The 24356-nt window shown below is 35.0% G+C and overlaps 2 protein-coding genes across 3 annotated transcripts; one reads left to right on the top strand and one right to left on the bottom strand.

Moving 5' to 3' along the window:
- Window positions 1-345: 345 nt before the first annotated feature.
- Window positions 346-20757, bottom strand: bag4 (BCL2 associated athanogene 4). 2 transcript variants are annotated; one of them, XM_067395305.1, is made up of 5 exons: window positions 20406-20757; window positions 16020-16139; window positions 15737-15928; window positions 10510-10767; window positions 346-4366 (listed from the first exon to the last, which is right to left on the bottom strand). In XM_067395305.1, the coding sequence occupies exons 1-5, from the start codon at window positions 20541-20543 to the stop codon at window positions 3878-3880; spliced, it is 1197 nt and encodes a 398-aa protein (XP_067251406.1). In that variant the 5' UTR covers window positions 20544-20757; the 3' UTR covers window positions 346-3877. The 2 variants fall into 2 exon arrangements, with proteins under 2 accessions (XP_067251406.1, XP_067251407.1); XM_067395306.1 differs by lacking the exon at window positions 15737-15928.
- Window positions 20758-21366: 609 nt separating this feature from the next.
- Window positions 21367-23385, top strand: lsm1 (LSM1, U6 small nuclear RNA associated). The gene is made up of 4 exons (XM_067393989.1): window positions 21367-21504; window positions 21866-21934; window positions 22468-22583; window positions 22779-23385. Exons 1-4 carry the CDS (start codon window positions 21459-21461, stop codon window positions 22947-22949), a joined length of 402 nt encoding a protein of 133 aa, XP_067250090.1. The 5' UTR covers window positions 21367-21458; the 3' UTR covers window positions 22950-23385.
- Window positions 23386-24356: the final 971 nt, after the last annotated feature.

The raw sequence follows: 24356 nt of genomic DNA, 5'->3' as shown, positions 1-24356 counted from the left end.
CCAAAACAGAAAATGTACACTTAGGCTGTCTTCAGAATTGACCTCGCGATATTTCTTTCATAAAATGCAAATCTAATTGTTTTAAGCACATTAGGAACAATACATAATTGTCAGTAAAGCATACAGTATTTTAATTAATTCGTTATGCTAAATTTTGGCAATAAGAAAGTACTTTTTTTTTTTTTCCTTTTTATAAGAGGTTGATTAACTGTGAATAAATATTTTGTTCAAATGAGCTACTACTACAGTGAAGCTATTCACCGGTATAAATATAAATAAATTCATACACTGTTTACTGTAAAGTTATGTTATGAGCCGATGACACAATACTTTGAATGTCTTGATGTTTAATATGAGAGACCCTACAGTCAGTTGACCTTTATTCAGTCCTACAACATTATGGAGAAACAGCCCCCGCTTGTGTTCAAAAACATGCATTACATTGGGGACTTCAGCAGGCAGGGTTTTGGTCCTTATTTGGGAAATGAGTTTTCAAATATAATCGTTATACAAATATACTTTTTTTTTTCTTTAAAGATTAATCTAATAACAATTTCAGGAATATATAATTGATCATTTACAGAGGAGAACAGAAAACACATACAATAAAGATAAACATGGAATCCGAGACTTCATGCAGAGCTCAGTTGATTTGCAGGTTTTTTTTTTTTTTTTTTTGTATTTGAGATACTTCTCTGCTGTGGTATGAAAAAGCACCTGCTGATATTATGGCACTGTTTTTCCTGGTTACAAAACAGACATAAAGTCCTTGTGGTAGGAGGAAGACCTGTTGGACGGTCCTTGACGTCAGTGACTTTGGTGCAAAGTATTAAATGTAGTGAATTTAAAGGGAGCTTTTATTCCATGGAGAAGTGCTGATGGTCTGTCCATAGTCCGCATCCCCACTCCAGTCTTTCAGATAGAAACTGTATATTATTCCTTAATGTCTTTTTAAAAAAGGCCCACTGTTTGACTGTAAACAGGCCTGGAGATCAGCCATGTCAATGGCTGCCGCCACCTGAACACTGACGCAGATGCATCCATTGAATCAGCTACAAATCAATAGTCTCACAAAGAAAAAGAAAACAAACAATACCCAAAAGTCCTCCGAACTGCAGGATGTAAACAAAAATATTAACACAATGGCCTGTATTAGTTTTTCTCAATCGCTTTGGCTCAATTCTCGAACAAGACTTTTTTTTTCTCAAAACAATAAGTTCAGGTCTCTAAACAATTTGTTTCTTGTTCACATCAGATTTGGATTTTTGCATGTACTTTGTCACATATGTTCAAAAGACTTCATACAATTGTCTAGAATTTGCACAATATCTAAATACACATGGCTTGCTGATCAAAACTTATGAGTTGATTCTCAGTGAAACTGTCAAACTCTTCACAACTTAACTAAAACAACTCTTCACAACTAAACATTCTTTCATCGTGTGAGCCATCGCATGTAAAATGATCCATTCAGTTATCAAAATCTGTTAGACTTGCATGTATATTCCATAAATACCTATGACATGGAATATTAATGTCTGCTAAACTGGCAAATGGGCTGCTATAGTAATCTCACAAATCAAGTTTGGAAGCATACAATAGGCTATATGGAGTTGGCCCAGCACAATCATTGGCACTGTTAAACTTGCAGGAACGTCTAAATCACTAAACAGCAACAGCAGTTTATTTTTGTAGAAATGTGTTACATATATAAACTGACTAAACACAATTGCTTGTCGTAGAAGAGCAATGGGAAGATATGTAAGAACGTGTGGTGTTAGGGAAAGACATACTGTATAGAATATGTAAAAAAGAACAAGCAACTGTGAATTTCCAGATTACATGTAAGACATGTCTTCAACAATAAAAGTGCTGTGTAAATCAAAATGTTTGGTCCCACTTTATATTAGGTGTCTTTAACTACTTTGTACTAACATTTACTGTAAATGAATCATTTGATACAATGCACTTAAAAGTTTTACATTGTACTTATTTATATATAAAAAAAAAAATAAAAAAAAAATTCAACCTTACCCATATCCACCTAAATAGCAGCACAAGTGTTTTGCAATACATTAAGTACACTGTAACAGGCACACCTACTATAAAGTGTTACCAAATGCCCATTTTCTTTTTGTGTACTACAGTATTGACTTTTCCTAGTAAATCTTTACCTGCAGCTGAAATCTGTATCTAAAAAGCTCAATGTGAGACGCAGGAGCATTCATCTAGACAAAACTGACATTCTTGTACAGTGAAGAAACAGTCAGTGTCAACTAAAAAGTAGAAAACACATACAATTTGTATATAACATAGATTTCCATAGTGAAAAAACATGTAAACCTTTTGAACAGTGTGGCTCACACAATGACAAAAATACTTATTTATGTTGATGGCATTGGCTGATTTACTGAAACAATAACTGGGTTTTGAAGCATGAATTAAATATTTTGGGTGAGTAACTACATTTTGTAGACATGCAATAGAGTTCCAATGTTCCAGCAAACAGTTGTGACAATTGAACTTGAAAAATGTGCCAAAGAGATTGAGAAAAACTGTTGAAGGTGAACTGAGATGGAGGTGCATTGAAGAGATGCATTGAGATACAGGTCTATTAAACATTTTAGAAACCCCAGGAAATGGTTTGATGAATGCATTTTTGTTTTGTTTTTTCATATTAAAACAAGTTCAAAGGGCATCTCTTTTTATAAAATAGCCTAGTTTACATCACAGCCTAGGAAAATCATGATTTGCTACTCGATATTGCTTGTTAGAGGCAGGTGGTACTGAACGTTTGTCAACTTTCAGCAGTACATTAGCATGTAGATGGTATCATATCTAACTGACATTGGTGTAAAATCCACAAAATGGTTATTTAGATTTCAAAGAGTCTTTAAAGTCCAGATGTAATAGTAGCGGGGAACTATGGATCCGATGGCAGTGAGCTGGTCTAAAGTCCGTCCAGGTTGTGGGTTTATAACACTCAGTTTGGACAAGACAGACCAATGATTGAGTATGAAAACTAGCACGTGTAAGATTTACAGTTGCTCTGCAAAATTTTGCCAGTGACATCAAATCATTTCAAGAGGAATACACACAATCGGGAGTTTTGCGCAAAGGCAGAACATTTCCCCCTCAACATTTTTCACATGAATTTGCCATGTTGACTTCTGTATGAGCGGTGTATCATGCATCGCTACACTTTTAACAGTGGAGAATGGACCTTTTTTGCTGAACAACATACATTTCCATGAAGAGTGACAATGAAACAAATGAAGAAACTAGTACAAAAAGAAAAAGAAGTGGGTGAAATTAAATGGATTAAGAGCGAGTTACCAAAAACTGACCTTCCTTTATTTATTAATCAAGATATTTTACAATAAAATCATGAATGTATTGGTATAATAGCAGTGTTAAACAATATAACAATATATAAGTGCAAAGTGAGCAATGGAGGCTTTTTTTTTATTTTGAAAAGTTGTGCTACCAAAAAACCCTGGAAATATTAAAATGTGATTGAATTAGCCGTTTTATTTTTTTCAGTCTGAATAGACTCAAGAAAAAAAAAAAAAAAATCTTAAGATGTGTTATGCAATGAGACTTATGTTTAATTATGTTTAATCTGACATGAGCAGATGTCAAACTGCTGGATGGCAGAAGGCTGGTTCGAGTATGGCACTGCAATGATTAGGACATATTGCGCCTGTATTTCCACTAATACATTACCATCATTAGGATACATGACCCAAAAACATTTTTGCAATTTAATGCAACTAACTGGGAAACTGAAAATCCTATTCTCTGATCATGAGAAAAGATCGTTAAAAAGAATAAGCAACAAAAGAACATCCAGAACCATCATCATTTCACGCTGTTATTAAAAAGCCTTTTTCTCAAGGCGGTCTAAGATAGCCTGGATCTTCTGAACGGCCTCTTTGCGAGCCTGTCGAACGACATCCTGCCCATTGGTCTCCACCGAGTCCAATTCCAGCAGCTCTTTTGTCAAAAGTTCCTCCAGACACCGGTAGCTCTTTTCCGTCTTTTTCCCCACAAACTCATCCACGTCCTCTTGGAGGAGCTGAACTCTGGCCAGAACCAGTTGAACTCGAGCCAGGCCAGGATTATCACTTAATGGGCCTGGGGTGGACGACCCTGGGCGGGAAGACGTTGGAGGTTGTTCATTCTGGGCTGGTTTGATCTCAGGTCCTCCACCTCCAGACGGACCCTTGGTGTAGATTTGAGGTGGAGCGCTGAACTGGGTGGGTTTGGGTGGTGGTGGAGTTGGGTTTGGAGCGCTGGCACGTGGTTTGGAGCCTGGAGGCTGGTTTCGAGGGTGCATATGAGGCTGACTGTGATATGGTGGATCCTAAGAGAAAGATATTCATTTAGATACAATTAAACCCTCAGTATTACACAATATACTAATTCCAAAAACACAAAGTGGGTTTTGCATGTGTTAAGTCCGATAATCAATTTCCTCACTAAATAGTCCACATGGTGGCAACACTGGCCTGGTCCATTGTTTTAAAGTCAAAAAAGGGATGGAAAAACAACAGTAGACTCCTGAGTTGACAAGTGTGAGGGGGCTGAGAGAAAACAGCAAATCTAGTTTAAAAACAGTATACTGAAGCACAATTTATTCACATGTACTTTAGTATATCTAAATGAATTTGTGGCACGCTATAAAGTGGTATACTTAAAGTCTGCTAAATTTAAACAACTAATTTTGTACTAAATGCATTTTAGTTGTCCTAAAGCATTGCTTAAGTTGAATTAAAGTTGTATTAAATATAACTTGTTTGTGCTAAAGTGGAACTATTTCAAGTATACTTAAGTACACTTTAAATATACTCTTGTATTTAAGTTTTAAAATGCAGAATTCACTCAGCATAAACTTCAAATCTATTTTGGTGACATTAGAATTGCAATTCAATTATACTGTAAAAGTCTTACATACATACATTAATATTATACTGACTTTTAGTGATTTTAAAACACATTGCAATGGCATTTCAAATAAACTTGAAGTGTGCTAATGGCATCATTATAGTGTGCTTGAAATAAGCTACAATAAAGTAATCTTTATAAATGATGGCACATCTTAAGAATTTGCCTTTTAGAGAAACCCTTAGTATACCAGTAACTTGTTTAACCAGTGAACATCAGTGAGACAATGGGAACAGATATATATGTATATTGAATGTAGGAACCAGAACGGGCTGGAATCGAACCCGGGTCGCTGTTACACAAGAGCTCTCGCTTTACCACCACATAGGTATGGGCCGCTCAAAACTGGGGTTACTTTTTGTTCTCTCTATACTGTTACAAGTATAGCTACTGTATAAGCAAACAGATTTTTCCATTAATGACAGCACAAATTATATGGATTAAAAGACTGCGAGAAAAGTCACTGAGAAAAATCTCAATATAGGCGGTGGTGCATAGTAAGTAGTGCGTGAAAATAAACGACATGTATAGAACACGAAAGTAAAACCAGCAGCATTAAATATCAAGATGATATTTTGCTTCCCTTTTACTTTATATGATCTGTCATTACATAACATTAATCTTTATTTGTCAAAATTACAAATATTTACTTTTGTAAGTTTTGTAAGTAAATATTTGAAAAAAAAAAAAAAACAACAACCCAATATTCAAAGTGTGGGCAAATTATAAAAAATGTAAAGGTCATAATTATAAAACTGACTTCATGATTATTTCTTTGCAACTGAAAACACATTTCCTGTAAACTTTTATCTAGGCCAATACTATTTTTATACTCAACAAGTAGAACTCAAATACTGTTCATTAAATTGTACATTTAATCATAACAGGTAAACAGAGGATTCAACAAAAATAAACGACTGAAGTAGTACTTAAATATTTAACAAATTATATGATTTTATTTGAAAAATGCTCATTGTTACATTTGATCTGTAGGCAAAAATTTTTGCCCTTACAGCACATTTTAGCATGAAAAACTCGATTTTTTACTTTATACCTCATGTTTTCTTTGGTTTGCAAAAAAACTAAAAATAATGTAATCATTCTCAGATTTGAAATACATGCTGAGACTTTTTAGCTACAATGAGCTTCTGGAATCTAAAGGTTTCCTTCTGAGAAATGTGCCAAATCTGCAACACAGATTCCCAATAGTGTGCACTCAATTGAGTTCAGTTAGCAAAAGTACAGCAAAACTGATTGTTTGTGAGTGTGATGACATTAGCTTTATGGTGCGTTTGAAACAGATCAATCTTAGCTGTCTATATGTGTCAACTTCTGGTTCAACTAATGGTAGGACGTTGGGGCAGGCGAGTGGGGGTCAAGGTTTAGCTTCAGCAGTTACTGTGTTTTCAAGTCATGTCAGAAAGAATGTATTTATGAGATAAACTGCACATGATCATCAGCACAACTAATAATTGTGAGTTTTTGTAACTTTGGATTTTCTTAAGAGTTTCCAAGTTAGGTGCTTGACGTTGAGAAAACATGTCAGAGGCAATGGATGCAGAAAAAAAAAAGCCTACCAAAATGTATTTAAAATAGGCCTACATTTATATCATACTAACCACAAACACCTTAATATATTTTCTGAGATATTGCTTGAGACTTACTGAAATAAACTTACTAAAATGTGTTTAATATCACTATTAGTAAGGATAGTATGATCATTGAATGCAAGATATTTAAAGTGTACCTAAAGTATACTTGCAATAGTTCCACTTTAGAACAAACGAATATACTTAAGTACATCTTTAGTTGGACCTTATCACAAAAATATTTGTTCCAATTTAGCAGACTTTAAGTATACCAATTTAGTAAACTAAAAGTACAATTGCAGGGTGTTTATATTAAGTACATAAATATGTAAATGCATTTGTAGTATACTTAGCATAAAATAAATGTATTTCAAATACATTTTAGTATTTTTATTTTTCACCAAGGTAGAAAGACATTCAACTTCTGGAGAGAAATAGCACAGACACTGAACAAGAATGAAACCTAGTGCAAATGTGTCATATGCCTGCTCTTGCACATTATCAAATATATATTTTGAAAGGCTATGTCTTTGGCTGTACACATAAGTTAAGTGTTTGCATCAAAACTGAAGTATACTTTGGGTTTTTGGTCAGGAAGTACAACTGTAAGTCTTTTTGAACAACTGAAAGTCTTAGATTAAGATTCCCTTGATTTGTACACCTTCATTTCTTGCAGAAATTACTATTAAAATGAGACTATACAACAAATACAGTATACAACCCATGTGATGTACAGTAACATGTTCTTATCGTGGGAGATTTGAGCTGTCTTATGTAATCAGCTTTGGGAGGGATGGAGGGGTTACATGAGGTGAATCCAGCAGTCTCTTAACTGTTAAATAAGCCTTCCCACATGTTTGCCTAAGTGCCAGTCAGTACGTTTACATGCACTTTAGAAGTTCAATATCTGGCAGACTAAATCAATAATTTGTCTTTATAAAATGTCATGTAAATGTTTTTGTCCAACTAAAATAACGCATAAAATAACTGACGCGCAGTGTGTATTATTAATCATTCAAAAATCAAATACCCACTATCTTGTATACCAGGACATAGAGATGAAGACTGCAGCTCGACAATGCCAAAACGTGCTTTAGCTCAATTATAACCTTGCATGTAATAGAGCTTGATGTCTTTAAATTCAGCATGACAAACATTAAGATGCCAACCTTTAATATTGTCATTTCTATGACCTACCATAATCTTTAATAGTTCACCAAAAATTATTAATAATTATAAATTATTAGTCATTACTAAATTAGTCATTGCTAACCCTCATTTTGTTCCCAACCTGTATGCCATTTTGTTTTTTCAGGGAAACACAATTTTCATTTTTGGGTGAACTATTTCTAAATGCAGAATAATCCTTTGATTTAAAGTCGTGATGGAACGGAAGTAGCAAGAGATCTTTTGTTCTGCATTGTGACAAAGTACTGTGCAAAAGTCTTAGGCCACCACCAGCTTTGTTGTTTTATAAATGTTTTAATGACCATCCATATTTATTTTTCTCTTTCTTTAATAAGATCACAAACAGAAAATACAGGAAATTTGTGTAAAAAAAAAAAAAAAAAATCAGAACAAAATGGCTTCTGATTGTTGGTGAGTGTGATGGCATTAGCTTTATGGTGCGTTTGAAACAGATCAATCTTAGCTGTCTATATGTGTCAACTTCTGGTTCAACTAATGGTAGGACGTTGGGGCAGGCCAGTGGGGGTCAAGGTTTAGCTTCAGCAGTTACTGTGTTTTCAAGTCATATCAGAAAGAATGTATTTATGAGATAAACTGCACATGATCATCAGCACAACTAATAATTGCGAGTTTTTGAGTATTTTCTTAAGAGTTTCCAAGCAAAAAACGTATTTAGTGTGACCTCCTGGACTTCCAGTTTCTCAAAGAAGAAACTCTGAGAAACTTATCAGATTTTGAAAGTTTTCTTGGCCTTCCAGTCCTTTTCCATTCCATTTAGGTTTAAGAGAGCCAGTTCCTGCTATTGCTCAAGTGTAAGGGGGGTTGTTTTTTGCTAAAACAACATTTAATGGTGACCTAAGACTTTTTGTAAAAAAAAAAAAAAAGAAAAACAGGTTTAAACAGACTAAATGACTGGAGAAGTCCTTTTTTTTCAGAGGAAAATCGAGTTATGACATTATCATAAAAAATGTGGTAAAAGGTTAAACGTATAGATTGGGTGAATTGCAATTTCATGACGACTTTAAAAAGTACAGTGATGTAGTTCACAGGACTCAATTTACCATTATTTATACCACCATAGTGATTTTCTATACTGATTCCATAATGGTTTATGTGTATAGCACATTTCAGACACAACATTATTTAATTATTTCAGTAACTTTTCCTCAACACCTCCAAGTCAAAGTTTAATGTTTTTTTTACTTATGACCAGTGCTAGCCTAGAAACAACAAAGGGAAGATTTTCTTAAAAGAGCAGGAGGAGGTCCTCCATTTCATTTTACTTTTCTCCTTCAGTTTAACCCTGTATGGTATGCATTACGTTCTTCTAACCATTAATTTTTTTTTTTCAAATAAGTTATTACATGAAATAGATTAAATTATGCAAATCAAAATATTTTGGGGGGGTTACTTAGGGAAATTTTGTTATTTATACATGAATAGAACTATACTACAAAAAACACTTCAAAATAAATAAATAACATCAATCATATTGTTGATGCTACTATCTTTAAAAAAATCCCAATGGGGAAATACATTACTGCAATTCCACTGTGGTATAGCGTTGCCCTATGGCAACATAACTATTTTTCCATAGTGGTACAACGTTGCCATATGGCAACATTAAAGGTGCCCTAGAATTAATATTAAATTTATCTTGGCATAGTTAAATAACAAGAGTTCAGTACATAGAAATGACATACAGTGAGTCTGAAACTCCATTTTTTCCTCCTTCTTATATAAATCTCATTTGTTTAAAAGACCTCAGAAGAACAGGTGAATCTCAACAACATACACTGTTATGTAACAGTCGGGGTGTACACCCCAATATTTGCATATGCCAGCCCATGATCGAGGCATTACACAAGGGCAGAACGTCTGGATGTGCACAGCTGAATCATCAGACAGCAAGCAAGGACAACAGCGAAAAATGGCAGATGGAGCAATAATAACTGACATGATCCATGATAACATGATATTTTTAGTGATATATTTGTAAACTGTCTTTCTAAATGTTTCGTTAGCATGTTGCTAATGTACTGTTAAATGTGGTTAAAGTTACCATTGTTTCTTACTGTATTCACGGAGACAAGAGCCGTCGCTATTTTCATTATTAAACACTTGCAGTCTGTATAATTCATAAACACAACTTCATTCTTTATAAATCTCTCCAACAGTGTAGCATTAGCCATTAGCCACGGATCACAGCCTCAAATTCATTCAGAATCAAATGTAAACAATATAGCAGTATACAATACTCACATAATCCGACACATGCATGCCGCATGCATGACAAACACTTTGTAAAGATCCATTTTGAGGGTTATATTAGCTGTGTAAACTTTGTTTATGCACTGTTTAAGGCAAGCGCGAGCTCCGGGGGTGGAGAGTGCGCGATTTAAAGGGACCGCAACCTGAATCAGCGCATTTCTAATTATGCCCCAAAATAGGCAGTTAAAAAAAATGTATTTAAAAAAAATATATGGGGTATTTTGAGCTGAAACTTCACAGACACATTCAGAGGACACCTTAGACTTATATTACATCTTGTAAAAAAACATTCGATGGCACCTTTAAGATTTTCTCAATTTACAGAAACTATGTTAGATAAAGTTGATTTGAAAAGAAAACTTTCTAATTTACTCATCAAAGATTATGCAAAAAAATGTTTAGAATGTTTGGAAATGAGGTAAATAGAGCAATTTCTGGAAATATTATTCAGCGGCAGAAAATTTGCTACTGCTAAAATGGACATTAATACATGTATGTAAAACATCACAAATACCTTGTGTTCATATGGAGGCGGTGCGGGTCCTTGCCAAGGCGGGGGGTGAGGTGGTCGTACATGATTGCCGTAGTGGCCATGGGGTGTCTGGGTATTGGATGGCCACTGCTGTTGGGGCGGTGTAGGCCCATACCCTCCAGAGTGGGACCAGGCCTCATGCTGGGGTCGTGAGAGCATGGGCTGCTGGTTAGGATAGGGGGCATTCGGAGGGCATCCTTCTCCATAGTGTGGGTAAGATCCTGCTGGGTAGCCAGGAGCCTAAGAAGACCAGAAAGAAGACCAGAAAGAACTAAGAATGAGAGGTATTTTTTCATGTGGTGCAATCAATACAGAGAGGAATTCAGAGGTCAATAAGTCTCTTAAAATGCCCCTATTATGCTATTTTAAAAGGTTCTTAATTTTGTTTTGGAGGTCTCCTTTAACAGGTTTACATGCATCAAATGTCAAAAAACACTTTAACTTTCTTATAATATACATTGCACATCACCACATTTTTCATTGATTCTCAAACGACTCGTTCGATGCTTCAGTCTGTCTAAATCCCTCCTTTCCGCAAGCCTGCTTTTCTCTGACTGGCCAGACCGCCCAGTCTGTTGTGATTGGTTTACTGCTTACACCGCATACGGAAACAAACGCCCATTACCATAACTGATTCAGCTCCAGAGGCTTCCGTAGCTCAGCTATAGTATAGACTGTAAAGACAGTAACAATGGTGTTGATTTTACCATATCAATCTGAGCGTGAGTCCGCTGATGAAACATTGGAGTAGTTATTCAACCCAAACCTCTATCGCAAGAATGACTTGAGTAGGACGTTTCTCAGTGATACTACTCAGTTTGACGTATATTATGAGATGTTGCAACTGTAATTCCTCTACATCAGCATTAACAAGTGTATGTTCATCAACAATCCGATGTGTATATTTCTAATTTATTGTGGTGCACTTGTGGAAACTATCATTAACTGTATCAATAATAGTGCAAACATTAGCAAAGCACTAACGTGAATAACTGATGTAACATTAAAGTTTGTAAAACAAATCTTGCTCCATCCTTTTTCATTACTCAGAGAAGTAAGAACAACAAATAATCTGCATTAATGGACACAATTTTTGGTAACAGTGAGCCACAGCTGATTTACAGTATTAAGTATTTCTGTAAGACAGTGATAACCAGAGTTAGATGGTTAGCTGGAGACCTAGCACAATATAAAACACAAAACTACGTATCTTAAACAGCCAGTAGAAAATATATACATCCATAATTAATCATACTTACAGGCTGTGATTCTGAGAAGCAAGTTGGTCCAAATAAAGTGGATATTCTCCTATCTTTAATGGCGTTTTGTAAATCCCATTTAGACCTCAAGGAGATTTGAGAAACAATCCTGAAAATGTTATTCTGCTGTTGTATCGCTGTTGTAATTTTATCCACTGACTCTTCAAATCCTCATCTTTGGGAGTGTTTACAAAGAGAATTTGCTTTTGCTGAGCAGAAAACAGCATCATCTTGACATGTATACAGTGTTTGAGGGCGGGTCAAAGTAGACATTCACGGACAGCCATTGAAGACCATGCTGGGCATTAGGCAAATGTGTTACTTTGTGATGTGTGGCCATCACAGAAATGGGATTCGAATTCCTAACGACTCGTTTAGGCTGTTCAGAGTCAGTTCTTTCTTTTGAGATACAATAACTTTATTTATTGTGCACTTTCGGCTTTACAACATTGCAGACCATTTACATTCACAGACAGCTACATTACGCATTGCATGAAAGGTAATATTTGTATATAATACATAATAGGGGCACTTTAAAATATTTGAAAATATGAGAAGGTTAATTCAGTTTGTAAAATTGTGGTGTGACTCAAAAATGTAATGACATTTATGAATGAATAATTCATGATATTTGTTAAAGGGGCTCTATGTAATAATGACACCCAGTGTTCAAAGGTACTGGTACTGCAGTCCAAATTCAAAATATTGTTTGGCCCGCCCCCTCGTTCAAAGACCCGGTTGATAGCTTTTACAGCATATGGTTGCCAGCAACAATAGGGAGCGCAATTGACAATAAAAGCTGAGGAGACTTCAACACTGTAAGGTGATGAGTTGATTTATCTGTTTTGATATGCTGTTGATCAGAGATATTTAGATGGTTTCAGAGGCTTTTTAGTAGAGATGCACCGAGTGCAATTTTCTTGGCTGATTCCAATTTCCACATTTTTGTAAGTGTGATCGGCCGATCCCTATTTTTTGCCAATTCCGATTTTCTTTCTAAGAACTATAAAGGAAAACATATACAAACAAAAATCTACTTTTCTTCAATGCAGAGTTTTATTTTCATTAAAAAAAACAAGTAAAAGTCAGTAATAAAATATAAACAGCTCAAATAAATGCAATAGAATAAAGAGAGCTATGAAACTAAATTTTTCAGGTTAACTGGGTTTTTATTCAGGTAAGAAATACTACATTATTATACTACTACTACTACTATTGCAAATAATTCTTACCATTAAAGTTATACAACGTATTCAGTCAAGAGAAGAAAGTGATTTTCTTTGTCTTTTGTTCTTTGATTAACATGACAGACAGCAGCAGGAATATTGGACTGCTGTCCCTTTAAGAGTCTACGAACGGTGTTCAACAGACCCAATACTGTTACACACAACATTAGTTCACTTTCTTAGCTATTTAACGATTAAAAACTGACAGTGTTTATCTGTGTATTCGCCAAGATTACCTGTGCCGCTGGTTTTTACATACTTTTGTATGTATTTGACAGTTTAAGCTCAGTAAGCCATTCATTTTGGTACTTGTTGCCTGATTCTCTGACCCAGTTCATTTGCTGGTTTCCATGGTTGTAATACATGGTGTTTTCCGCCAACTGGCAACCTGTGATGTCGAAATACTATTGGATAAACTGCAGCACGAGGTTTCGCAAGGACCAAAACAAAAACAGACATTCCGACATGGAATGCAACGCACATTTTCAAAGAAGAATATTCTGAGAAACAAGTAGGTGAATTTGGCATGTTTCCTAAATATCTGCAAACATATTGGGGTATTTTTATGCTTTATTAAAGTAAAAATCTCACATAGAGCCCCTTTAAAAAAAATACTTCCTAACTAAAGATTATATTTTGAAAATAATGATCAGAATGTGTTATTTCAGTATTATTTTTATACTATAGTATTTATTAATATTTAGCTTTTTTTATTTCAATTTTAGTTTAAGTTTTAGTAGGTAATGTGCTTTTGTCATTTTTATGAATTTTTAAAAAAATATTTCTATTTATCTTTAATTTATTTTTATTTCAGTTTTAGTAATTTAAGTTGGATACCAAGCCAACATTTCTTTTAAAGGCAGGGTAGGTAAGAAATTTTGTTCCAAATTTGTTTAAACTTTCTATATATATCAATGCATAATTAAAATGTAAGTACTCTGATAAAAAAAGAGTATAAAAATCGAGTGACTTTAGACCGTTTAATCTGTATTAAACACAGCTCATTATTTCCATTCGGGACGAAACACAGGATTGGCTTAGGCGACTGTCACTCTCTCGCAACCATGGCAACCACCATTTTTCCACACATGACCTGCCCACTTGCGCGCGCACGTTTGATTTGGGGAATTCAAGAGGCACGCGATCCTTGGAATACCAAAACAAGGGCAGAGAAACAGCAAGCAAAATTCACAGTACCGGCCTATGCAGTTAGTGAAGGCAAACCAGGCAAAAAAAGGAAGACAGTAACAGTACAAGAAAAGGCAATGAACAAAAAGTCTTTGGATAAACAAAGAAATAAAACGCGAGTTAATATCATAGAGTAAAGGTTAATATCGGCGTGGCTTTCCAGCGATGGCGAGAACTGAGGGAACTCAAGGGGCTGAAAAGTGACTCCTTGATGGCTTTATTTCTGCTGGACAGGTAAATCTGTCTTTTTGTATTTTGATCATACATATTTTTTTGTTTATTTTTTCATGAAGCATGTGTCATTAGCACACGTAGCTGCGTAATATAGCTAACATAACATTACTTAGCGAGCCGTAGTAGAGAGGATAAATAATCTATAGGCCTAGCTCAAGATGATAGCTATAGTGTTGAATTGTGCATAATTTTGCTTTAGATAACTAAATACATGTTTAACAGATAGTAGGCCTAACGTTACTCCATCTAGGAACTTTTCTTAGAACTATATTTACCCTCTGTCTAACTCTTTTACCATGTTCACCTGTAAGTTTACCTGCACGTTTTTTTCGCCTTTGTTTTGTTTTTATATTCTCTACCTATGTTTACTGATGTCTTTATCTTGTATTTGTGTGTGTCGTACACACTTTGTTGTATGCGTGTTATTATTTTGTGTCTGCAATGCAGTTGTGAGTTGATATTTGAGTGTATGTTACTCTGTTTATCTGTAGAACAACGTATATGTTATGAATCTTACACAAAATCTTCATCACAGTGTAAATGATGGTAATGGAAAAACGTGTATCATGCAACCTGTTTGCCTTATAGATAACTAGCTCGTTAGCGAATCAAAAAATTTATATTTTAAACTTTACCAATATCAATATGCTAGCTTGATAGTGAGTACTAAAATACATCTTGTTTGTTTATCTTCATAATTATAAAGTTATTTTTATTACATGTGATTCTGACAAGTTGTCACTACATGCACTGTGCTCCTTCCTCTCCGCTCGTCTCAGGTAAATAATGCGTCTTCCAGCTCAGTGGTCGGAGTCGCGCGTTCATGCGTTTTGGGGGCGTGGCTTTGGAAGGAGCCCAGAAGGGAGGGGGTGGACTGAATGGAAATAATGAGCTGTCTTTAAAACAGTCATGAGAGGTCTACAGACACTCGATTTTTATACTTTCTTTTTCAGAGTACTTACATTTTAATTATGTATTGATATATATATAAAGTTTAAACAAATTTTGAAAAAAAAGTTTTTTATACATTTTTTACCTACCCTGCCTTTAAGTTTAAGTTTTTCAAGGAATATAATAATAATAAAAATATGCCAAATAATACCAAAAATGCATTTTTAATAGTTTTAGTTAACGATAACATAGCTGGTAGGGACTAACCAAACTTTGGGGGGGGAGGGTTATTTATTTATTTTTTTCTTCATTTCTTTATCATGAAAACTCTTATTGCAATTGACCCAGAAATGTGCTTGGTGAAAACCAAACTTAAATTCATATATTATGTTTATATGTAACTGAATTTACCCCTTGGCAGTGAGGTACAGGGTAAGGGGGAGGAGCTGAGCCCCTCACATTTTGTTCAGGGCAGGTCTGGTTGTGATACTGAGGTTGTCTTGAAGGAACCTGGTCACTGCAGTAGAACGGATTGGAAGGATGTAGCATACTCGTGGAGTATTGTGCTGGACTGTACACCCCATTGGGATAGGCTGACATTGCCTGAAAAGGACACAGCAGAGTGAAGTTGGATAAGTCTGCTGTGTATTTAACGGACAGAGTGTGTTGCATAAGAATGGAGTGTTCGCAGTACCTGGTGATTGTACGATGCCTGTCCGTTGACCTCTGTTCCGGGTGGGTACGAGTTGCCGTAAGGTCCTGCTGTGTGTGACTGGGGGTACCAATAATTTGAGTAGCCAGGATACTGAGATTCCTAACGTAAAAATGAGTATATGCAGATACAGTTATAGATGTGGTCAGACAAAATATTAGAGTGCCCCTATTATGCTATTTTAAAGGGTTAGTTCAGCCAAAAATGAAAATTCTGTCATTAATTACTCACCCTCATGTCGTTCCACATCTGTAAGACCTTCATTCATCTTCGGAACACAAATTAAGATATTTTTGATGAAATCAGATGGCTCAGTGAGGCCTCCATTGACAGCAAGATAATTTATACTTTCAATGCCCAGAAAGATACTAAAGACATATTTAAAACAGTTCATGTGACTACAGTGGTTCAACCTTAATGTTATGAAGCAACGAGAATTTTTTTGTGCACCAAAAAAAAAAAAAAAAATAAATAAATAAAATTAATAAATAATAAATAATAATAAAAACGTTATTCAACCAAATCTAGTGATGGGCAATTTCGAAACACTGCTTCATAAGGCTTCGAAGCTTTACAAATCTTTTATTTGAATCAGTGGTTCGGAGCGTATATCAAACAGCCAAAGTCATGTGTTTTTCGAAACATTTCGAAATTTCAATGGTTCACCACAGGGGGAGCGATGATCTCTGTAAACTAGTGATAGGCAGTGCGAAGCTTCATGAAACACTAAAACAATTGAAGCAAATGAGCCTAATTGTGTCGAGGCTTCGAAACAATCCGATATCCGTCTCCACGGATCTATAAGTCATATAATAAGTTTGAATATCAAGTGTATATGTATAAAATGCCTTTTATCAATTTTCAGGGCTTGTTTTGTTTGTTCCATGGATGGCTCAGCTAAACAGGTTAGTAATAGTAATTTAGTAATGGTTATAGTAATTTAGTTTGTAATGTCTAATTAAAACATCTACAAATGTATAAATCTGATCAGAGATCAGGTAAAACCTATAGACTTGATTCACGGGTTCACAGAGATCATTGAACTACTATAATCACGTTAACTGTTTTAAATATGTCTTTAGTACCTTTCTGAGCATTGAAAGTGTAAATTATCTTGCTGTCAAGGGAGGCCTCATCAGATTGAATCAAAAATATCTTAACCCTTTCGCACGTAAGTTTCAAATATTCTGTCTGACCCCCCAGCGTGAGTTTTTTAAGGCGACCGTTATTTAGAACGTATCACTTTATGGTTTCCATGGTGACGCGTCATTGCTTGTTATGTGGCACACCGCAGCACTGTTTGAATGATGATCTGCTTTCATTTAATTTTTCCTTTTCTATTCAAAATATTCACAAATTTGTTAACTATAGCAATGAAATATCTAATATTCCGATTGCCAAATATGTGCAAGTGGATGTGTTTTGCTGTTTAAACACCTTTATACCGATCACGTTAGTTGAGCCATATGAGCGATGGGCGCAGCCATGTTAGTTTGCACCGCGCAGAGAATCGGATCTGTTGGATTTACAACCCGTGAATTTATCCACTTCTTCCGAAATAAATGAAAGTAAGTGTGCCGGTGAACTGGGGAAGAATAGAGTCAGCTTTTAAGTTACTTTCACAATGCGTATCTGATATGAATTAAACGTGTTGTCAAGTTATAATGGAAAGGGTTGTTATTTCCGCTTCTATAGACATCATTGTGTATTTTACAAACTCTAAATATATTGTTTTGTTAGTACCCATGTGTATTTAAATGTCTGAAACCTGAAATGAACATTATTTGGTTGAAAACACTGCATATATGTGATATATGAAAAGCGCTGCGTGTGTCCGTCTCTGGTTTAGCGCCAGTTAAAGCGCGCACGCACATTTGAATTTGGCAGTTGATCACGTAATGCACTGAACGTTCTAATCACACCGGTGTGATCGTACGCTCCTGGGGCCAGCCAAGACTGATCACACCGGTGTGATCGTACGCGTCAAAGGGTTAATTTGTGTTCCAAAGATGAACGAAGGTCTTACAGGTATGGTACGAGTAATTAATGACAGAATTTTAATTTTTGGGTGAACTACCCTTTAAAAAGGTGCCTCATTTTGTTTTGGAGGTCTCCTACAATAGGTTTACATGCATCTAAGGTCAAAAAACACATTCATTTTCTCATAATATACATTGCACATCACCTTTATATACATTGCAAAAATTCTGTCTCTCTAAAACCTTCCTTTCCAGGAGCCTACTCTGCTCTGATTGGTCAGACGGCCCAGTCTGTTGTGATTGGTCTATCACTTACAGCATGTCGGAAATGAAACGTTATAATTTCTGAATGTCAGCTCAGGAGCTTCCTCAGAACTTATATTATACACACAGTGATATGAACAGTAATGCTGCATCAGTTCTACCATATCAATTTGAGCCCGACTCATTTCTTTATCACAAAACGCTAAAACTGGTGCCATTCTGAAGAGAAACTGGCTATCTCTATTTCTTTTTAACTCATCTCTGTAGGAAAAGATTAGATTTAAAGTTGTATGGCCTTAAAGGGTTAGTTCACCCAAAAATGAAAATTCTGACATTTATTACTCACCCTCATGCCGTTCCACACCCGTAAAACCTTCGTTCATCTTCGGAACACAAATTAAGATATTGTAGTTGAAATCCAGTGGCTCCGTGAGGCCTACATAGGGAGCAATGACTTTTCCTCTCTCAAGATCCATAAAGGTACTAAAAACATATTTAAATCAGTTCATGTGAGCACAGTGGCTCAATATTAATATTATAAAGTGACGAGAATATTTTTGGTGTGCCAACAAAACCAAAATAGCGAATTAATAGTGATGGCCGATTTCAAAACAATGCTTCAGGAAGCTTCGGAACATTATGAATCAGTGTATCGAATCAGTGTATCGAATCAGCGGTTCGGAGCGCCAAAGTCACGTGATTTCAGCCGTTGGCAGTTTGACACGAGATCTGAATCATGATTCGATACACTGATTCATTGTGCTCCAATACTTCATGAAGCAGTGTTTTGAAATCGGCCATCACTAAATAAGTCGTTATTTTGTTTTTTTTTGCCGCACCAAAAATATTCACGCTGCTTTATAATATTAATATTGAACCACTGTACTCACATGAACTGATTTATTATGTTTTTAGTACCTTTTATGGAACTTGAGAGAGGAAATGTCATTGCTCCCTATGGAGGCCTCACGGAGCCATCTGATTTCAACTAAAATATCTTAATTTGTGTTCTGAAGATTAACAAAGGTCTTACGGGTGTGGAACGGCATAAGGGCGAGTAATAAATTACATTATTTTCATTGTTGGGTGAACTAATCCTTTAAAGAACACTAAGCAAGCTATTGTTGCTCATAATATATCAATCTTCAGAACAAAATACAAAAACTATACAAAAGCTCTCATAAGATACAAACAGCAAAAGATAATGTGAATTAAAGTACAGTGTTTTCTACATTTTAAAATTGCAATGTACTGGTTATTATATAAGGAGGTAGAATCCACAGCTCAGTACTCACTACTCAGTACTCAAGAGTACTTTTAAATAAGCTACACATTTTTACGCTTGGACAAGTACTTTTTACTTTACTCACACTACATTTTTTGGAAAGTAATGGTACTTTTCCTTGAGTATATTTCTTCATTACTCTTTCCACCCCTGAGTAACTATAGCAACACCAGAAAAACAAATGCTACTACACTTAACACATGATGTGCAGAATCATTTAGCTAGCACCGTGAGATTTTCTGATGGAAAATACATTTTAAATAATTTTGAATCTATCTTGTAGTCTAAATTCATTCATTCGAAGTGAATGCCGGAATGGTCAACATACATAACTTACATATTTGACAAGTCATTTTATTATCTGATGAGGATGATCAGTGAGTGCTAACTGTTCATGCTCAGGCTCAGGAAAAAGTTATCCAGGGAATAAACAAGAGTTACTGCACACAGTTCAGCTTTATCAACACGGCCTTTTTAAGGCATTTTAAACTCAGGTTACTTAAGGTGGGACAACACAAGCTATGAATGAAATCCATGTGTAATGACGCGTTGCAACAGTTTTACCTTTCACGTTAAATGAGCGTTTCTATAGCAGTCATACTTATTTGCGCTGCTAAACAATACTCTCCAGTGTCCATGCAAACCCTAGCATGCAAGACAGAAAACATGTGGTTTTTCCTGATAATTTACTAACAAACCCCGCGGGCCATACTGTTGAGTCAGTGGCGTACAGCTCGTTGCTTTGCCGTGTGAGCGATAGAAATGGTTGCAAATGCTGTAACGGCTTCTATACTATTTCTCATAGCGACCTCTACCAGTATCAGATGACAAAAGACTCACCATGCCGTTGTTCCAGTTATTGTTCTCCGAGTTGTAGCTGGAAGGCCAGGATGACTTGGGATCAGACTGCATCTGCTGATGCATGATCCACGCAGCCTCACCTCCGCCTCTGTCGCTGCCAACTGAATCGAAAGCCATTCGTGACTAAACCACTAACTCTTTTTGTCTTAAGTTCACTTCTATCAATCACAACTTGATTTAGAATGAAACAGATCTTCTCAAAACTGGTCTTTAATTATCGGCCACCACGTTTTTTTAAAAAAATGCTATAGCTAGAGTGCGTCAACTGGATATATTTCCCATTTTGTTTGGTACATACACTGCTGAGGCACGGCGCTGTCATTCAGTTCAACTCGCCAGCAGACGCGCCTTGACTGACATCTCAACTGGCCAATAGGAGACGAGCACAATGGTGACGCCACACCCATGTGACAAAGTTCTTTCCAAAAATTTAAACGACCATTTCAGTGATTCTTTTACATCACAACGTAATAACATCAACATGTACATGAGAGTTTTATTGTAATAAGTCACGGTTCAGTTGTTTGAACACTTGAAAATATCATTAATTTAGAAGATAAATATAAGATTTAGTTACATTAAATAATACTTAAATTAATTTACATCTCTTGAGTTAAAATGTTTTAGGTTTCATTCATTCATCTAGTTCATTGAAAAGATTCTACTTTAACGATTCATGAATCGAATATCGCAACTGGTTAGATTTTATAATCATCAGTGAATCTAACTAAAAACACAGAGAAATAACTTTATCTCAATTTGGCCGTCATTATATGTATATATATATATATATATATATATATATATATATATATATATATATATATATATATATATATATATATATATATATATATATATTAAACCTACGCTTGGGACTTTTGGAAAAAGCAGTAAGGAGCTGGGAGTTTAAAGGGTTAAATTGAACCGGAAGCACTTGGTTCTGTGTTACATCCTGTGAAATAAGGATACACATTTGAAATGGTCCATGGCTTGATACTTTACGTTTAAAAACTCCCAAATGTCAGCAAAATGAATTACATGCCAGGGACTGCGAGCCTCATCGAGGACATTGATAGTAAGTTAATTGCAAAATAATTAAATATATTGGAATGAATTCACCCCGGCGAGAGACACACTCACACAGTTGGCGTTGTGTAACGTTAATGATGTTCGCTTAGGCTCTTTGAGCATTTATAAAAGTCACGTTGGTGTTACATGTTTAAGCTTAATATAGAAATCTAGTCCTCTTTGTTATTGTTCTGCGAACTGAACTAGTCAGATGAATCAAATAATACCGAGTTCGCGTGGATAATAACGTGAATAATAACCTCAATACAGGTGTTCGTGTGATACCATATAATGAATTAATGACAGAAATCTTAAAGTTCAACAGTATTCATGTAACTGACGATGCTTTAAATTTTCCCCGTTTTTAGAAAAACATCTTGTTCTCCTTCGGGATGGAAGAACATTGATTGGGATCCTGAGAAGCATAGATCAGTTTGGTATGTATAGTGGCCTGACATTATTTTGCAAGCTTTATTTATTTATTATTTTTTTCCAAGATATTCCGATGTTTGGTGTTCAGGTGAAGGTCTAAATAATTTAAATATTGTTTGATTTGTCATCATTTACACACTCCTCTGAAGGTCAATACTTGTATGTAATTTAATGTCAGTTCATATCTGTATGCAATTCAGTGAACACACTGAAAATTTAGGGGGGAACATTTTCATTTTCTTTTTTGTCCATACAGTAAAGTCAATGTTATTTGGACCCCAATGTTTTTCAAAAAATATTTTGTGTTCCACAAAAGAAAGTCATGCAGGTTTAGAATGACATAAGGGTGACCAGAATATAAATTTTTGGTTGAATTATGACTTTAAGACCAGTAGTAATGTAAAAGGAAAAACTGACAGTCTTTAGTATGTTTTTTTATTTTTATTTTTTTATTAACATTTTTTAAATTTATTGTAAAATTTACCATTTTATATTTGAGCAGTGAACCTGTTGCATGATTTTTTTTTTTCTTCCACAGCCAATTTAGTTTTGCATCAAACAGTTGAACGAATCCACGTAGGAAAAAAATTTGGTGACATACCTCGTGGAATATTTGTCGTCAGAGGAGAAAATGTCGTCTTGCTTGGAGAAGTAGTAAGTACATGTTCATTGTCCTGTTACTTTTGTTATGATTTTATGACTTTGTGTAATATTTGCAAGGCATATGGTTTATGATGAGATGACATTTCATGAGGGTAACAAATCCGAAATCTTGCCACTACTCACAAAAATTCTAATTTTTTAGTTATACAGTAGTATTTAATATTGTGTTATTTTTTCTCCTTCCAGGATCTGGATAAAGAATGTGATCAAATCCTCCAGAGAGTTTCCATTGAGGAAATTCTGGAGGAACAGCGGACAGAACAGCAAGCCAAGCAGGAGTCTGAGAGACTGAAGCTACAGGCAGTGAAAGAGCGAGGTTTATCAATCCCTAAAGCTGACACGTTAGATGATTTCTGAAACAACATTTAGGGTTTTTTTGGATGATTTTATTTCTGTTTTATTGGATGGTTTTGTTTGGTATGAGATGACAGTCTGTCTTGACATTGAAATCATTCTGTCCAAGATAGAGTGAGTCTCACAAGATTGTGACTTCAAGATTTTGTTTCACTAGTTGCTGTAAAGGCACATTTTGAGAATTGCCTACCATCTTTGTTTTTTTGTATGGCTGATGCCATAGTGAGATAAAGGATGGACCAAACTGAAGCACTTGGCCTGTTGGCTTTTAGTTTAAAATTAAGTAACTGTAAATGGTATACAAGAAAAGTTTATTTCAGTGTTCACTATGTTATGGATATGACGCTATGGTTATTAAGTTGGTGTACTGTATAATGGTATAATGTAAAACGCATGAAACACTGAAAATATTTTTGTTCTATTAAACCTGTTTTATACTAATGACAGTCTTTCAATTAATTGTCACTCTAGTTGATTCTGAGAAACCAAATATAATTTTGACATATTATGTTTTTTTTATTACTAATCTCCAGAAATGTTCTTAGTAGCCAATCAACACAGAGGGCTGGTGTTTTAAAACTGGTGTATTTACACTAGATTAGGACAAAGAGAATGGAATTATTATAAAATAAAACTATATTTTTATATTTAAGTAATATTAAGGTTTTTTATATTTATTTTTAAAATCTCCACATACAGTATGCAGAGGTTTAGTATATGGGTCAATGATGTGACACAATTTTTTTTTGTATCCATATGGTTTAATTAAATTTAAAAGGGTTAACATTTCAAAATAAATTAGCATATTACTTGCATACATTCTCTTTTTTTGAGGATCAAGTCTGTTTTAATTCAATTGGACTAAATTGGCCCCTATAACAGAAAGGCTTGTAATAGGAGTCAAATGGTGTAACCGGTTCGGTTATTATCATGGACACCTATGTTAAGCACATGGCCTTGGAGGGAATATTTTAAAAAGTTAATACTCATGTCACATGGTCTTGCACAATTTGAACAAAATGGCTCCTTGAAAGGTGGTTGCACCACCTTGACACTTCAGAAATTTGATTTGACAGAAATTTGATCTGATTGCCCAAATTATTTATAATATCCAGAACAATGGTGTTCCATTTACTTTTATTTTCTGAGAATTTCTTTATTGAGAATTTCACCTTTTTTTAAACAAGATGAATTATTTGGTAGTTTTTACAGTTACACCACACTAACGTTTTTGCAATCATCCCCCAAATATTCTCTCAAAATGAATTAAAATCAGACATTTTCGACTTTATTCTCAAAAAAGAGAATGTATACAAGTAATTTGCAAATTTATTTTGAAATTTTAACCCTTTTAAATTTAACGAAACCATATGGACACACACACACAAAAAATAGTGTCAAGTCATTGAC

This window comes from Chanodichthys erythropterus, chromosome 9, assembly GCF_024489055.1.
Source record: "Chanodichthys erythropterus isolate Z2021 chromosome 9, ASM2448905v1, whole genome shotgun sequence".
In the NCBI taxonomy this organism is placed as follows: Eukaryota; Metazoa; Chordata; class Actinopteri; order Cypriniformes; family Xenocyprididae; genus Chanodichthys; species Chanodichthys erythropterus.
This window is presented reverse-complemented; position numbering and strand designations above follow the sequence as displayed.